Source organism: Planococcus citri, chromosome 3, assembly GCF_950023065.1.
Source record: "Planococcus citri chromosome 3, ihPlaCitr1.1, whole genome shotgun sequence".
Taxonomy (NCBI): Eukaryota; Metazoa; Arthropoda; class Insecta; order Hemiptera; family Pseudococcidae; genus Planococcus; species Planococcus citri.
The window spans coordinates 53,828,136-53,844,761 of record NC_088679.1 but is presented as its reverse complement, the minus strand read 5'-3'; the positions used below and the strand labels follow the sequence as shown (position 1 = coordinate 53,844,761).

The 16,626-nt window shown below is 34.4% G+C and overlaps 3 protein-coding genes and 1 long non-coding RNA gene across 5 annotated transcripts in view; 3 read left to right on the top strand and 1 right to left on the bottom strand.

Moving 5' to 3' along the window:
- Positions 1-10,963, top strand: part of Cad89D (cadherin-89D) — a 58,087-nt gene extending 47,124 nt beyond the window's left edge. Inside the window, exons 8-27 of one of the 2 annotated variants that reach the window (XM_065357157.1) lie at positions 1,187-1,390; positions 1,523-1,702; positions 1,826-2,013; positions 2,092-2,218; positions 2,346-2,595; positions 2,672-2,827; positions 2,911-3,082; positions 3,191-3,488; positions 6,207-6,504; positions 6,620-7,470; positions 7,656-8,081; positions 8,178-8,460; positions 8,648-8,784; positions 8,867-9,085; positions 9,172-9,260; positions 9,376-9,459; positions 9,554-9,622; positions 9,710-9,922; positions 10,008-10,415; positions 10,690-10,963. In XM_065357157.1, the coding sequence (XP_065213229.1) occupies positions 1,187-1,390; positions 1,523-1,702; positions 1,826-2,013; positions 2,092-2,218; positions 2,346-2,595; positions 2,672-2,827; positions 2,911-3,082; positions 3,191-3,488; positions 6,207-6,504; positions 6,620-7,470; positions 7,656-8,081; positions 8,178-8,460; positions 8,648-8,784; positions 8,867-9,085; positions 9,172-9,260; positions 9,376-9,459; positions 9,554-9,622; positions 9,710-9,922; positions 10,008-10,415; positions 10,690-10,846 (4,809 nt within the window). In that variant the 3' untranslated portion in view covers positions 10,847-10,963. Of the gene's footprint in view, positions 1-1,186; positions 1,391-1,522; positions 1,703-1,825; positions 2,014-2,091; positions 2,219-2,345; positions 2,596-2,671; positions 2,828-2,910; positions 3,083-3,190; positions 3,489-6,206; positions 6,505-6,619; positions 7,471-7,655; positions 8,082-8,177; positions 8,461-8,647; positions 8,785-8,866; positions 9,086-9,171; positions 9,261-9,375; positions 9,460-9,553; positions 9,623-9,709; positions 9,923-10,007; positions 10,420-10,689 lie in introns of both variants that reach the window. The other variant, XM_065357158.1, reaches the window with a different exon arrangement.
- The window catches only part of LOC135840559 (uncharacterized), a 120,440-nt gene continuing 110,746 nt past the window's right edge, over positions 6,933-16,626 (bottom strand). Inside the window, exon 4 of the long non-coding RNA XR_010557758.1 lies at positions 6,933-7,015. This is a non-coding gene — a long non-coding RNA (uncharacterized LOC135840559). The remainder of the gene's footprint in view (positions 7,016-16,626) is intronic.
- LOC135840542 (uncharacterized) lies at positions 11,661-13,630 on the top strand. Its single transcript, XM_065357143.1, has 6 exons — positions 11,661-11,846; positions 11,936-12,300; positions 12,385-12,585; positions 12,658-12,891; positions 12,978-13,341; positions 13,421-13,630. Exons 1-6 carry the CDS (start codon positions 11,774-11,776, stop codon positions 13,540-13,542), a joined length of 1,359 nt encoding a protein of 452 aa, XP_065213215.1. The 5' UTR covers positions 11,661-11,773; the 3' UTR covers positions 13,543-13,630.
- On the top strand, positions 13,776-16,254 carry LOC135840541 (uncharacterized). Its single transcript, XM_065357142.1, has 6 exons — positions 13,776-13,989; positions 14,392-14,757; positions 14,848-14,916; positions 15,015-15,227; positions 15,438-15,668; positions 15,750-16,254. The coding sequence occupies exons 1-6, from the start codon at positions 13,870-13,872 to the stop codon at positions 16,161-16,163; spliced, it is 1,413 nt and encodes a 470-aa protein (XP_065213214.1). The 5' UTR covers positions 13,776-13,869; the 3' UTR covers positions 16,164-16,254.

Here is a 16,626-nt window from a genome sequence, read left to right as displayed (position 1 = left end):
CTAAGATGTAACCTGTTTTAATATTTATATGACAAATTGTTTGCATCTAAGGTAATTTTAAGTTGCTAGTGCCGTGAAAAAACAGCAGAGATGTTTAAAAAAATTGAAAATTCGACTTGTTGGAAGTCATGGATGGATGCCGAAGAACCTAGCTATTCAACATCTTGGAAGCTGCGGGTTCATAGAAGCGGGGCAGAGGGGCCCTACCGTCCGTTGTCCGATTGGCCAATTTTTGGCTTCAATGTACCAGCATCTCCGATGTCCACGCTGTTTCAATGGAAGCGGGGCATATGTACCGGTAGGGGATGCGCCCGCAGCTTCCACCTAGAGGGAAGTTGTGTTCCTGTCGGAGTGGCAGCACTGCTTACGAGTAGTGCACTCTGTCAAAGTAGTTCGAGATGCGCCACTCCGAGCTTCGAGCTTTGAAAGCTCGTTAGGTATATTTTCACTGGTGCTAGCGTAAGGTAGCAAGTTCAGAGCTTCCGCTTGTAGTCGATACTACAAGTGTATTTTATTCAATAATGTGTAGTGTGTTTTATTATAATTCTTCGCGTGTGTTATACCAGAGAAGTGAATAAAACATTACGAACATTTAGCGGTCTTATGATCATTTATGAGGTGTCTCAACATCACTGCAATTTGATATCTTTCGCAAGGATATCGGGCAAGTTTAGGTTCCCTGGGCTTACTATATGCACGCTGGTCTTGCGGAGGTCTCCCTCAAAGTAAAGACCTCCCAAACCACCACAATGTCGACCTTTAAAAAATTTCTTTTGAGAAAAAACGATTAGAAAAAAATCAGTTTAAAAAGTGTAGGTAACTTTTTAAAATCAATAAATGCTTTCAAATTGGGAAATTTTTCCATAAGTAACAAGAAAAAGTGTAGAAGTTTCAACATGCGTCAAGATTTTAGCATTTCAAATTGCATCACAAACAGTTTTAATCACCCCCCCCCCCCATATAGGATTTTTTAAACTTCGGAATTGAATTTTTTGATCCGCGAAATTTCTTTTTTCTAAAGCACGCGAGTGCCTGAAAAAATGTCTTAAACTGGGAAAAAAACTTTTTTTTTAGACCAGTTCACATTAGTTTACAGCTTATACTAATTTGAATTCTTGTATGATTTTCTTTACGATAAGCCTACCGTTTCATTAACCCACCACTATGACTTCTGTTTTTATCACAGAATCGCAGAATCCACCAAGAGTTGAAATTCAACCCACCTATTCAAGCACTAGATCAGGACATCAGTATAAATTCATCAGTACGATACGACATTTCAGCCGGCAACGATAAAAATCTTTTCGCCATAGATCCCGATAACGGTACAATATTCCTAGAACGAGAATTAGACTTAGAAGCTCAACCTTCGAGTATTTTCACGCTGCAGGTAACCATCTGAATCCGAGGCGAGAGTAAGAATTACCTTCTGGTAAAACACTCGCAACTATAAACTTAATGCGTTGTGCTTGCGAATCGATTCTACTATAGGCCAACTTAATTCATACCGCGTGTATTTCAGATTCAAGCTACTCAGACTGATAACCCTCTGAAATACGATACCGCAAAAGTGGAAATTGAATTATTAGACATAAACGACAATTTACCGCAGTTTGAAGTAGATATTTACAACATCAGCATAGTAGAAAACTTACCTAACGGTTTCAGTGTTTTACAAGTTGTCGCTACGGACCAAGACCAAGTAATTATCCGCATACTCGTGAATATGGGAACTGCGTATTATTTTCAAATACCTACTCATCTTGTAGGTACTTTGGGTATTTTGTACGTAGGTACTTAAACTTGATCTTGTTTTTCGCATTAGGGTGATAATAGTGATTTCGTGTACCATTTGGTCGATCCGAGTCAAGCATTTAATATCGATGCCAAGAGCGGCTGGCTTTCAGTACGTAATCAAGCTAAATTAGACAGAGAACAAAGGTCTAGCCTTTCTATGAGAGTATACGCTAAAGAAAAAGTACGCTCTGTACTTGATACCGTGTCCGAAATAAGGTAAATTGCCATGCACGTGGTTTCCGAGCATTAATTACAGGTTAAACGTTATTTCAACAACATAATTCCTATTTTCAGTGATCCGTATACTACGGTCGAAGTAACTTTGCTCGATGCTAATGACAATAACCCAATGTTCCTACCAAGCAATATATACGATTTTAGTGTTTCTCAAGATGCCTCGATTGGTCAGATAATCGGAAAAGTAAGTCCAACTAATGATATTGAAAATTTTGAGAGAACTGAGAGATAAAGGGCTACTTGTTTTTTCAAAATTTACCATCCTATTTCAAAGAAAAATCGATTCATAGATCTAATAAATCATTATCTAGGTTGAAGCAAAAGATCCAGATTTAGGTCGCAATGGACAAGTCATGTACACAATACAGAAAGGCGTAAACGCCACTCTCGTCAATGATAACTTTTTCGCTGTCGATCCTCTCCAAGGAACTATAAAAATAGCCAATAATCCTTTACTAAAGGGGAAACACACGTTATTCATAGAAGCAGCCGACCAACCCATAAATCCAACAGAACGTAGATTTTCCCTAGCTGTGGTTACCATTCATGTAATATCATCTGGTAAGCATTCAAACTCAATCTATACAAACGAATCTGCAGAACCGGATAAAAATTAATATTTGAAAAAATTTTTCAGACGAAAACCATCACCCTGAATTTATCGGAGCTCCTTATGAATTTTGGGTCGGTAATGATGCTCCTGTTGGAACGAGTATTGGGCAAATTCGAGTCGAAGGAAACATTGAAAAAGAGAAAGTTCTTTATGATCTATTGCACGGGTATCACGAAGGAGGTACACATGAAGCTTTTCAGTCCATTAATACCGAGGGTGAAGGAAAACTGGAACCTGGAAAATAATCCATTGTTCTGTTTCAGTTCCTTTTGCTGTTGAAGAAAGATCAGGCACAATCAGTGTCGTAGACGAAATGAATAAATTCGACCGAACAGTGTATAATTTCGAAGCAGTGGCCACAAATGATAAATCATTATCATTGAGTGCCAATGTAACAGTACACGTGGTGGAATCCGATGCTTCTGCAGTCAACAGGTATATTGCTACCTATATACTCGTAGTATACGTATCTTCACTCAATGAAAATCGAGTTAGTATAGATGAAGATTGCGTGAAATTTATGACCTTTGCGTGCGTTTGTAGGAATAACGAACCAGTCATGTTTGTATTTCGTGTTCGAGAAAATCAAGCTGGCGCGATGGTAGGTCAGTTGATAAAAAAGAATAACGGGCGTCGTATTCAAAACCATTTCGACTCAGTTATGGGACAGAGAAATCAAAAGTTCGTTATTGTAAATCAACTCGAAGTTCAGAATAAATTCGCTATATCTCAAGATGGAACAATTTACACTCAACAACCACTAGACAGAGAAGAAAGATCTAATTATCAATTGACAATTATCGCCGAATCGGGGAAACGAGTGATCAGAAGTTTATTCCACGTGAGTATAATATTGATGTTTCTCTCATTTGATGTAAGATGTATGTAAACTGAATTGCATAATGTTGTACTTTGAGGCGTTTAGAGAAAAATTTGATTTTTTTTCTGAGTAAATTCAAAGTAGGAATGTACCTAGTTCCCCTGACTTTTCAAAAATTATGCTTTGAAGAAAGTATAATTTTTTATGAACGAGACATATGTTTTTTCCTTGAATAAATTCAAGAAAAGGCCGGGACTAATAAGTGAACTTTTTGAACTGCTGTCTCAGCTTTAATCAAACAACACGTCAATGGATAGAAAAAGCAAATATAATATACCAAAACTTGACTATTTACAGTTTAGATTAATTTTTTGAATTTCATTAAATTTTTGAAAATTTATTATTCGTTATTTGAAAAAAAAAATCAAAAATGAAATCTTATACTCAAAAAATTATTAGCTACTTTTTCATTACTTTTTCTACCACTTTTTACAAAGTTTGCAGATAAATTTTCAGATATCTTCACTTCATTCAACTCACAAAAATAACTCATATCCAATTATGAAAATTTGCGGAGCTTCTTTCTCACAAAAAGTTCAGAACTTAATTGACTTGGAAATTTCAAATTAGAGGAAAATGGTAGACTAAAATTGAAAAGAACTCATTTTAGTATATGCCTTTTGGGCTACAACAATATTGAAAAACTACATAACGTCAAATATCCCATAACTTTTCTCCTTCAACTTTTGAGATAGGCAAATTACTTCACATTTAAGTAGTTCTGGTTGCTGTATAATCATAGCAAAATTATTCACTTTCAAACCAAAAATTCTGAAAAATTGTTTCCCATTTGATATTGATTTTTAGAACACTTTTTTTGAGCGATCCCGAAGCCTCAGACGAAGTTGCACTATTCAAAAATGCACAAATTCTCCGATGAACGTCCCTTTTTTTGACAGTTCAAAATTTTATTCAAAAGGCGTTTTCAATAATTATCTGCTAGCTGTTGCAATCCGTTGAATGAAGACCAAGAGACGACGACTCAGAAAAAATTTAAGACCGATAGTACAAACCATTTCACTTTTTTTTCCAAATTCAACAAGTCAAAAATTGGACTAGCTAGGGTCTTTTTCAATTTTTTTCAAGAATTTGATGAAGCCTAGCAAAACCTTATTGCCAAATGATTTCAACAAGATGTGAGAAAAATTTCGAGTTTTTAGGTTCAGGGGTGCTGTGATCCCCCTAAGCATTTGTCAAGTTCCCCCCTATTCACTGTAAAATTTAACCCCCCCCCCCATCACTCAACAAAAATGTTTCCAACTAGGCAACTAATTGGCCAGAGATTGTTCGAACCATTTTTTTAAAACAGAAGTTGGAAACAAAAATGTTAAATAATTAAGGTATTTAAGTGTAACTGAAATTTTTCGTTAATGGAGTAGATATGTTTTTAAAATTTCTTGGGTTCATTTTTCCATTCTAGGAAATGTTCAAAGATATGAGTAGCAGAATTTAACAAAGTCATTTTTTATTCAAAAAGTTGTTTTCGTATCTTCAAAATTTTTCAAAAATCACGTACATCATACGTAATATAGGTATCTACGTATTATTTTTAAAAATAGGAGTAAAAGTCTGGGCGAAGCGAGGGAAAAGGCTTTCAAAAATTCAAATTCCTGAGAAGTAAAACAGTATTATTTTTGATGTGAGGAGTCGATTTTTCTACCCTCAAACTTTGGCCAGAGAAAAGAAAGGGAGAATGATCTAGCCCAGTAACAATATGAGGTGCAAAATATTACCATTCACCATTCCTGATGATGTAGGTTTTGAATATTTATATTTCAAAGAGTGAAAATCAATGGTTCATCCGAGTAAAGCGAGGGCGAAATTTTTAGAAAAATAACGTGTAATTATAGCTATTTTTGAAATGTGAGAGACAAGATTGATTTTTTTGGGGGGGGGGGGAAGAAAAATTTTCCGATTTTTAGGGTGGAAGGGAAACATTTTCTACTTCCCCCCCAAAATCCATTTGACGAGTTACTCTTCGAAAATTAATCTACACAGCACCCCTGTTTAGGTTAATACCTACTCCCTCTTTCAACAAAACCTCAACATTTAAAAAGCTTGAAAATTTTTGAAAAATTTTTCTCAAGTTACCTACGTTTTAAAAAAAATATGTTTCAATTCTTTTTTTGATTCAGATAATTCTTTTGATGCTCGAAATCACGAAATGTAAATTGGTTGTTCAAAATTCATGACTATATACCATCGTAAGGAGAGAACAAACTATCATTTTGAGAACTCCTGAACTTGATAGAAATGAACTTTGAGCTTTTCTAATAATTCAAACGTGATCATATAGACGTACTAAAAACATCAAAAGACCACTTGAAACCAAAAAATTAAAAAATTAAATACAATAAACACAAAGTAGGTATAATGAGTAAAAATTGAAACATTTGATTTTTTTTCAATCCTTTCAACTGTGAGCTTTTGCTCGGGAGATCAATCTTAAAAATTTCAATTCTTTTGAGGTCGTTGGACCACGAATTTTTGCTATGCTCTTAATGTTTCATCAAAAAATAATTATTTAAAAAAAATGAAAAAGGACTCGTCTAGGCATTGAAAAATTGTGTTTTTCAACTAGATATAGGTATCGAAATATTTTTCAAAAAAAACTGATGATAAGTTAGATATTTTCTTGATATGTATTTGAATTGAACACGATTCTACATTTATTTTCAGGTAAACATCACAGTTGAAGATGAAAATGATAATCCACCCGTATTCGAACGTCAATGGTATGAAGGCCGAGTAGAAGAGAATGCTTCACCAGGAACAGAAGTCCAGCTAGAGGTCCCATTAAAAATCACTGACGCAGATGCCGGTCCTAATGCTATCTTTATTGTCGCAGTCAAAGGAAACGGAAGCGAGGCATTCATGATCGATCAAAAAACTCATAAAATAACAGTTCGAGATGGTACCATGTTAGATCGTGAAACTAAGGACACCTACAATCTGAGACTAATCGCCAAAGATAGAGGTAACGTAATATCATTTCATCGTAACTCAATTTCAGCTTAAAATATTCCATTCCAAATCCTGATCTTTTTTCTGATAATATTTTACATCCAATAAAATTGTATTTTCACCCACAGGTAATCTCAGTAGCGAAGCAAAACTCACCATTCGAATCGACGACATCAACGATCACACTCCTAGATTCGTTCAAATGGTCATCCATCACAGAGAAGGTATCGATATATCGCCATCGTCACGCAACAAACATCGCGGATCCTCTAAAAACCACACAGATTCCCATTCACCAAAAGATCTACCTATCGTAATCGTACCTGAAACCACTGCCATCGGAATATCCATCATTCGTCTGCGAGCTGCCGACGAAGACATCGATAACAACGCAGCCGTCTCATATCGAATTCTCAGCGAAACGTATATTCCAGAATCAGGAACCGTGTCCAAAGCATACACGACTCCTCATTTCACCATTCATCCCATTAGTGGCGAAGTCAGCGTGGCCAGTGTCCTTCCTCCTGAAACAGATTTCATTTTGAATATTAGTGCCACAGATAAAGGAGGGCTGGAAGGACGAACCTCGATTAAAATTCACATAAAAGATGTTAATAATCACGCTCCTCATTTCGAAAAAGCCTGGTATGATTTTTCAATACCCGAAGGCGTATATCACGAGCATACTCTTGGTCAAATTCAAGCTACCGATGATGATTTCGGTATCAATGGCAATATCAGTTATTCCATTGTGCAAAAAAGGGACACTAGTTCTGATTTTCCGTTCAAGATGTTATCAGATGGGTCTCTTATGGTGGATGGTGAATTGGATAGGGAATTTCAAGAATTTTATACGTTTAGAATCGTTGCCGAAGATAGAGGTGAAAAGCCTCATCGTACGACGGTCGACGTTGATGTCAGGATTTCCGATTTGAATGATAATTATCCTGTGTTTTACAATTATGATAAAATTATTCAAGTAAGTGTCATTTCATCTTTATAAGATTTAGGTCATTTTTGAATATTAAAGTGGATTATAAATTCCTCAGTTACTCAGTGTCTGAAAAATTGAAATTAGGTACCCACTAATAATCTCTTCCGGTCCTTGAATCTTTTAATAGGTAGCTTCAATCTCAATTTGGTAATTCTAACATTTTATTTCAGGTCCAAAGCGGAGACTTTGACGATAAAATGTTCGTTAAAAAAGTACTCGCCAGAAAAGATTTCCTAATACCAGTCTATTACGCTTCGGTTCTGGAAAACAACGGATCTGGTGTACCTATAGCTCGAGTCTACGCCAACGATTCAGATTTACAAGCCAATGGAAACGGATTGGTTTTATTCCACATACCAAGAAAACGCAACCAAAGAGAATTATTCACTATTGATTCCAAAGAAGGTGTAATTACAACGTTGAATTCGTTGGATTACGAAGAAGAACCGGTCCATAACATCACCGTTTTAGCTTCCGATTTGGGTAAACCTAGTTTAACGTCTACGGCTCTAGTCATTGTTGATGTCGTAGATGTCCAAGAACCCGTCGAAGAATTATCTAGTCCAATATTTGCTCATAGGTATTATGAAATGGAGGTACGTATTTCGATATCATTTGATCAATTCCTACCTACTTATACAATATAACATTTCTTTTAAATTTCGTCGTTAATCCTGGTATAATTATTGCAGGTTGAAGAAAATTGTGCCATACCAATAAATCTTTTAGCTTTGAACGTTAGCGCCGAATACAGTAATAAAAGATTTGGAAGCTTGCGATTCGGACTCATACCTGATGAGCATAGCTCTTATTTTAGTGTCAATACCGTCAACGGAAGTGTACATTTGATTAAAAGCCCTGATCGAGAATTAACTCCAACCTTAAAAGCTAAGATTCGCGTCGATCGTTTGTCGAAAAAGGGCAAAAGTGTACAAATGATTTATCCCATGCAATCGGATGCATTTGTGGATTTAGGTAAATATAACATAATTCCTGCAGCTTACAAGTTAGGCAAATATTCGTACACAAAATCAGTAATAGTTGTATTTGCCATTGAAAGGCTCTAAACACCCATCACAGGGTACCGATTGTTTAAAAATTATATGTTTTGCATTATTTTTCAAACCTCGTGTACTGAAGAATAATTTTTTTCAATTTTTAGCACCAAATGAAGTTAAATTAATTGTTCATGTTTTGGATGAAAATGATAATTCACCAAAATTCAAGACCAACGGACGTCCTATAGTGGCTGCTATTCCAAATGGCGTTCCTTATGGCCACCCAGTCACCAAAATTCAAGTAAATCAATCGTTACATATTTTACAGTTCTCCAGATTTTTGATTTATTCGCAATAATTTTGAAAATTTAATTATTTTACAGGCCACAGATGACGATATTGGTTTAAACGCTGACATCAGATACCAAATATTGAGCAGAAGCGACGATGATACGCATAAATTCATCATCGATCCTATTTCTGGTCAGATAAAAACTGCCACTAGTTTTCTATATAATTTAGGTCACGTTTTCGGATTCGATGTGAAAGCAACCGATAGAGCAGGTGGAGAAGACGGGAAATCGGCTATTTCTAATGTTTTCGTAAGTTTTCTCGTATCTTTCTACCTTTGCATAATCGTGATCATGATAAATGGGAACTAATTACAAAATGGAATGTATTTTTGTAGGTGTTTATTATTAGCGATTTAGATAAAATTATCATGACAGTAGATAAGAAACCTGAAGAAGTAGAAAATAAAATACAAAATGTCACTCAGTGAGTAATTTATGATATTTGTCAACATAATCTACCAGTTAATAATTATTTTACACCTGAAAATCAAAAATGATTTTTTTTTCAAAAATTTAATCAAATATTATCACAATTGCAGTATTTTATCTGGAATCAGTGGCTTAGATATAAAAGTTAGAAAAATAGAACCACATTATGACAAAGAATCACAGAACGTCATTGCGTAAGTGACCATTATAATTTATTTATTTTGAGCCTAATCAACAAATGAATCTTTTTCCCCTTCATAATGGTTTAAATATTGTTTCTATTTACAGGACTGATTTATATTTATACGCTGTAGATACTTTGATGAATTCTATTATAGATAACGAAATAGTCAGCCAGTAAGTATACATGCCTCAATGAAGTATATTAAGTAATTTACCTATCTATTTTATTTTTTGATTTCATCAATTCAAAATTATTCGCAGATCCCTTAAAGATAAAGAATTAGAAGTAAAATCAGCCCTGGAACCGATAAAAGTATTGTCTTTAACTTCAACGACTGAAAATGAAATCCGATCACAACGAAGTGAAAAAACAATACTTTCTGGTATCGAAGCCATGACAATCATATTAGGCTGTGTAATATTTTTGGGCGCATTTACAGCAGCAATCTGCGTAGCATGTTTCAATCGAAAAAAGTAAAAATCTACAGAAAAAATCTGATAAATTGTAGTATTTTTTTCATCAATCACTTTCAAATTTAATTTATATTTTTTTAAATAGATCAAAGTACAAAAAAACAACAAATTTGTTTTCCAACTTGGACCCAGCTGATTTGCCATTCAGTTTATACACGGGTACCAAAAGTATGACTCAGTTGTCAGCGTGCCGTCCTCGGTCTTTATTCAATCCACTTTCATTTATCGAAGACTCTACAGATAGCTATACAGATACAGAATGCCATCGACGCAGGATGAGCTATCGACATAATCCATCGTGTACTCGTAACCACGACAGTAAATGTCCACAGCAGTCGCTGATGAGATCGCATAGTTTGGGGATGCTGGGAGCATCTATGGTTTCGTTACATTCCAGTGGTCGAGATTCTGGAATTGAAGCGCATAATAGACGTGTCAGTGCCAGATGCCAGTGTAGACATGGGGCAGTATTTTCATCGGGGAACAGTAGCAAGTAGGTAAATACCATTTGAACAATGCTTTTGGTTTAAATAAGTGTAGTATTATGGTTCAGATGAAATTAAATTAAGAGTACCTGAAGAATGGGTAAGCGCTTATGGTTCGATAATTTGCCTACCTTTGGCTTTGTAGGCAGAAAGTCTACTTGATATTTTTGAAAATGAAACGAACTGTTACCATGAATGAGCTTGGTATTTATTATAAATAAATTTACAAAAAAAATCTTTATAAAACTCTCAAACTTACTACTGGTGTAATTATGATTTCAGTGGAAGCTACGAAGATTCTTTAAAATCACTGCAGCCTAATCACACCAGCAGCAGTGATGAAGCAAAAAATGGTACGAGTAGACTGTTACGAAATGATCGTAATCATTTTTCAAGACTGCCTCGAGTAAGGCACTCGATATCGCGTGTAAATACTTAAATTTTATTATTTGTCCTGTAGAAATTACCTACCATAAACTTTCCTTTGTAAATAATCGATCGTTGTTCACTTTGTTTCTTGTTTTTTGTTTCCAAATATATTTTATTGATTCGTTTATTTTGTTTGTACAATTTACAAATGATTGTTAAAATTCGACTACACTTATCATGTGTAAATCCCCCCCCTCCTCGGATGACGAGACAAAAATATAAAAAATTTTTCCTCAACAAGTGTGAAAACCTCTTGGAAAAATATACTTTTTCGAACATTTCTGAGTGTATGAAATTGCACTCAAGATGACCTGATTGGTTTAAAAAAAATTGCAAATATTCATTTACTCGTACTTTATCAGCAATCAAAATTCAAAAAACTCATTTGTTTTTAAAAAATTTTGACCTTCCTCAAAAAATTCTTCGCTTATACTATACGCCCATGAAAGTCATTCTACCCATTCAACAATTTTTTTTCGGTATTTTAGAACAAATTTCAAAAGACTTCTACGAAGTAAATTCTAGCCATATAACACAACTGTAATGATATTAACGCTTTGATGATTTCACGATGACATATTATGTTTATATGCAACTGACACTGCAATGAGAAAGAAAATCGATTTTTTCCGAATGAACTCGCACATAAACCTGCACACAGCACCTATATGTTAACAAAATACTCATATGCATCATAAAACATCACATGAAATTCTTCAAGCATTATGAATTTTAAAATAAACGAGAGCAAATTGCTCGTTTGAGTTTTAACAACCAGAACAAATTTATTCGACAGAAACAGACAACAAAAACTGTCATAAAAACTTCTAACGAAGCGAAAAAACTACGTTCGATTTGAAATATCTACTTGGAAATGAAATGAAAATTCACAAAAAATTTTCATTTTTTACGATTCATACACGTTTGCTGCGATAGAATGTATAAAATATGTTTTTTGATAGCGATTATTGTGCAGAACTTCGCATGTATTTTCGGAAGAACTGAAGAAGGTGAGTTTTTTTAAAAACATTCTAGCCCATCTTTATAATAAAAATTTGATATGTCAAGGGATCAATAATAAATCGTGTGTGTATTTCAGTATGCTCATTACGAGTAGATACAGATTTTATCAAAGTAAAACAGCCGCTGATGGTCGTATCTGATGGAAAAGATTATTCGTTAGTGTCTCCCGAAAAAAATAAAGGAGAATCGGTAATAAACTTGACCGGAGATGATAAAGTAATATTAGTATGCCCAGGAAAAGGAAACCAATTGCTCAGAATGAATAAAGATATCGCGGTTACGACGTGTAAACGGAATAAATTACAAACTGATGATGGAAGGCAGATAATCAAAGGCACCGATCAGTTCTCTTGTAAAGACGAGATCACACCTTTGATAGAAAACACTGGTCGATCGTGTGGCGAAAATTCACAATCCACTATTTTCAACATAGAATATCTGGTAGGTAGATATAAGTCCCCCTAATTGAAAACATAAACAATCAAATATTTTTTAAAATTTCATCACCATCTTTTCGTTGATTAGGCCGAATCATTGGATAAAACGTTCAAGATGCTGACAATCTGCCACGATGTTGTCAACATGAACACCATATATTCTACCAACACTATTAAAGGAAAATCAGTCGATGCTCGTCAAAAAAATGTACCAAGGCCAGCGGGATTCATGGAAGGTAACTTGAAAATACTGTACAATGGAGGTTCACCTAACGAATTTTATTTGAAGGTATGGTATTTGACATTAACTGACGTAGTAAAAAATGAACATAGATCGACCCAAATTTTATTTGCGTTCTAGAAAAATCAAATCGAACGATTTAAAAAAATATTCCAAACAGAAAATGTCAGCAGTTACGTAGATTTGTACTATAAATACCTATCAAGAGGGCATTTGACTCCGGACGCTGACGAGGCATTATCGAGCTGGAAAGTAGCCACCTACATGTATATCAACGTAGCTCCTCAATGGCAGTCTATAAATGCTGGGAATTGGCTCAAAGTAGAAAATAAAGTCAGAGAGGCTGCATCATTGGTAATTTCGAATACACATTACATATTTAAATCAAAATACATTCATCTTCGGCAACTTCACGACCAAAAAAATAACTAATTTTCTAGTCACAAGACGAATTCACTATCATTACGGGCACCTATGGCGTTATGAAGTTACGTATTGGTCAAATAGAGCATGAAATTTATTTACATCCAGATAACAAATTGAGAGTACCGGAACAATTCTGGAAAGTAGTTTATCACGAGAAAACCCAAACAGCCATCGTCGTAATAACCTCGAATAATCCGTTCACAAGAATCAAACTTTTATGCCCAGATGTCTGTAAAGATTATAACTGGTCGCAGGATACATTCCAATCGAATAAATATTTTTCCAGAGGATATACGTACTGTTGCACGTACAAAAGTTTTCAAGATGCAGTTCCCTATGTTCCCTCATTAACAGTGCAGGGAACTTATACCTTGCCAAGTAGGCTCCTACCTACATTTACATCAATTTTAATTCAAATTTCTTCAAATTTTCACGACTTTTTTGTACTGTTTTGTAGAAAAACCGCCTCTGTCCAGATTTCGTTCAGCTATTAAAACAGTTGTGCGAGATAATGTGCAAGAAAAATGGAATCAATGGAATCAATGGAATCAAGCTCGTAAAAATAAAAAAACGCAATAAGATAGTACATGAAAATTCATCATTTTTTTCTTTAAAATTTGAATTGTAACTCTTGCGCAGCAGTTTCTAATAAAGCGCATGAAAATTCGTCGTTTTTTTTCTTTAAAATTTGAATTGTAAGTTGTAACGCATTCTTGAGCAGCAGGTTTTCAAAAGAAAATAATGAAATATTGCAATATGGTAGATTTTTATGACGACGACTGTTTACTTTAAAACATCTGTTCTTAGACAACCAAACTTGTCAAGTCGTTACGTAGCAGATACGTTTTGCATCATTATTATACGAGTAGATAGTGAGAATTTTTTCTTTTCGAAAGTGTAGGAATAATGATAATTTTACAGTGGTCAGTTCTTCTACTTTTATCTTTGGAAATTAGAAATGTTCGAAGTTCCTATTTTAATATTTGTTTACCATTTAAATCATGCGAAGTATCGGTGGACATAAAGGTAGGTACCTAGACTTGTAAACCTTTTCATTATTTTCGTTTTTGCGCATTTCTTTTTTTACTTCCTCTCCCTCTAACATACACAAATATCAATCCTCTCTCCCTTTCCTCCTCATTCGATTAATAGTACCAAAGTATTAGGACCTGATTACAGAACTTTTATTCCAAAAAATTATACAACTCATTATTTATTTCCTTAGATTTATAATCAGACCTTGACTTTTCAAAACGCTACCAAGGTTATTGAACGCTCGTTTTGTCATGCCAATTCTGCTTTTGTTTTCTTTCAAGTCTTTTCCATCCTCATTTATGATAAGAGCCTCTAAATATCTGAATTCTGCGATGTAATTAACAGATATTTACCTATTACTAATCTAATACTAGAAAAATTTTAAAATTACAGCCTCAAGATGAGAAAGCACCAGATTTCAATCCATTGTACTTAGTTGGTAAATCTGGTTCATACGAATTGGCAATACCTCGAGTTACAGATAATGACGATAGTACAGTCGTAAGGGTATTTTTCCCAAACAAGAAGAAACTAATTTACGCATGTCCAAAGAATATTAAAACGCATTTAAGAGATAAAGTTAACCCTGAATTATCGCAACAAAAAGATATAACAATGCCTTCGAAACCTGAAGAACTAATAAATGAACACTGTAATCAAAAAGTCGAACCAATAGTAAAAACTTTGAAAACATTATGCAGTGGGTCAGAATCTTCGGATGATGCTGATAAATTCTTTTTATATGAAGTTGGATTCAAAGTATAGTTTTCTGTACAGCTGTATAGCATGTATCTTCCCTACATATAAATACTACTCACAAAATTCAACTACTTAAGACAATTTGTACAGGTTTTTGTCAGATACGACTCAAAAATGAGTTTGATTTTCAAGTTTATAACCAGATCACAAGATAAAGAGGTGAGTGAGATCCATTACTTAAAAACACCTGCGCGTTTTCACTTTTTATTTAAAAATAAAATCTATCAATTTCCATCTTTACAAATTCAACCGCATAGCAACGCACAGTGGAAACTTGGCATCCTTTGTACAAGACTTGTCACAATCCTAAAACACGTGCATCATTATATACCATTCATACTTTACATGGAGGATCTGTTGGTAGCAAGAAACCTAGTTTTACAGGAAATTTTCGAGACGTCAGTAACATAGATGGAACAGAAGAAACAATTGATACGAAATCCATATCTCTGGATGACATATACACACAGGTTAGATAAAATAATAAGCTGCAAGCATTCATGAATCAACTTGAAAATTTTAAATTAATACAAACATCCCTACTTAGTTTACACCATTTGTTAACGCTTTTGATAAATCTTCATTCTCGAGTAAAATTTGAAGAAAAAAAAATATGCACCAAAGTGGATAGTTTGCTAAAATTTTGAAACTGAGCGAATCAAAGTTTGTTGTTTTTGCAGACATCTGTACAAGAACTATTTGGCAATATGTTTGATAATAGAACAAAGGAAAGTAAGTACGCTAACAAAGATTTTTTAGCCAAGGGACACTTGGTTCCTGATGCAGATATGGCCTTCATTCCTTGGAAATATGCGACATACCTTTTTCTAAACGCTGTGCCAATGTGGCAATATCTGAATAATAGTTCTTGGAAATCGATTGAAACACAAATTAGAAAACACGTTAATCAAGTACCTATGATGCATTCTTTTCTTGTACATATTACGCATATAGATAAACATAATGTAAATAAATTATCTTTTGGTTCACAGTCCAATCAAAAGTTCACCATATACACAGGAACACACAAAATACTATCCTACAAGGGCCAGTCAATATTTCTAGGAGGAGAAAACTCCGACATACTGCCTGTACCATTATTCCTTTGGAAAGTTGTTCATGACGAGCAGAAAAACGAAGCTATTGCCTTCATTGTTGTAAATGATCCATATACTACATTAGAAGAAAAGGATTTTCTTTGCCCACCTAATGATAAAGGGCAAGAGATATGTTCCGAATACAAATGGTATGTTTATAGCAATAAACAGGATGACAATAATCCGAGTAAGAGGAAAATCGCGCACTGCTGCACAGTGAAAGAGTTACATGAGAAAGTACCACATGCTCCAGATTTGAGTAATGCTAAAATACTGCAATTTGATTTCAAAAATGTAGACAAAAGATGAATTTATTGTGTTATGGTTTTACGTGTTATTTAATTTTATAAAATATAGTCATTAAGCATTAAATATATGGAAAAAAAAATTAGTAAAATAAATTTGTGCTTGTACATGTGTGATTAAAAGGTTGTAATCGAAGGAGAGTCGAGGTCGGCTGATTGAAATGCATTGTGAATGCCTGATATGTATTTTGCAAACATCATGCAGATCTTTTCTCAATAAGTACTTCGGAGGATCGTTTAATTAATTGGTAAAAATGGAACTTTTCTGAATTAGGTATTCATAATTTGTTGGTAGCACAGAATGCATCTTGACGACTTCATTTATAAATAGAAGATTTTCGATCCTCTCCCTTTTTTTTCAGCTACCTTGCATTGTAGGAGTAGGTAAGTTGGAAAAATATTTTCAAAATGTGACTTGAAGTTTCCACATTAAAATATGTGTCATCATTGATCAAAGACATTAGTGC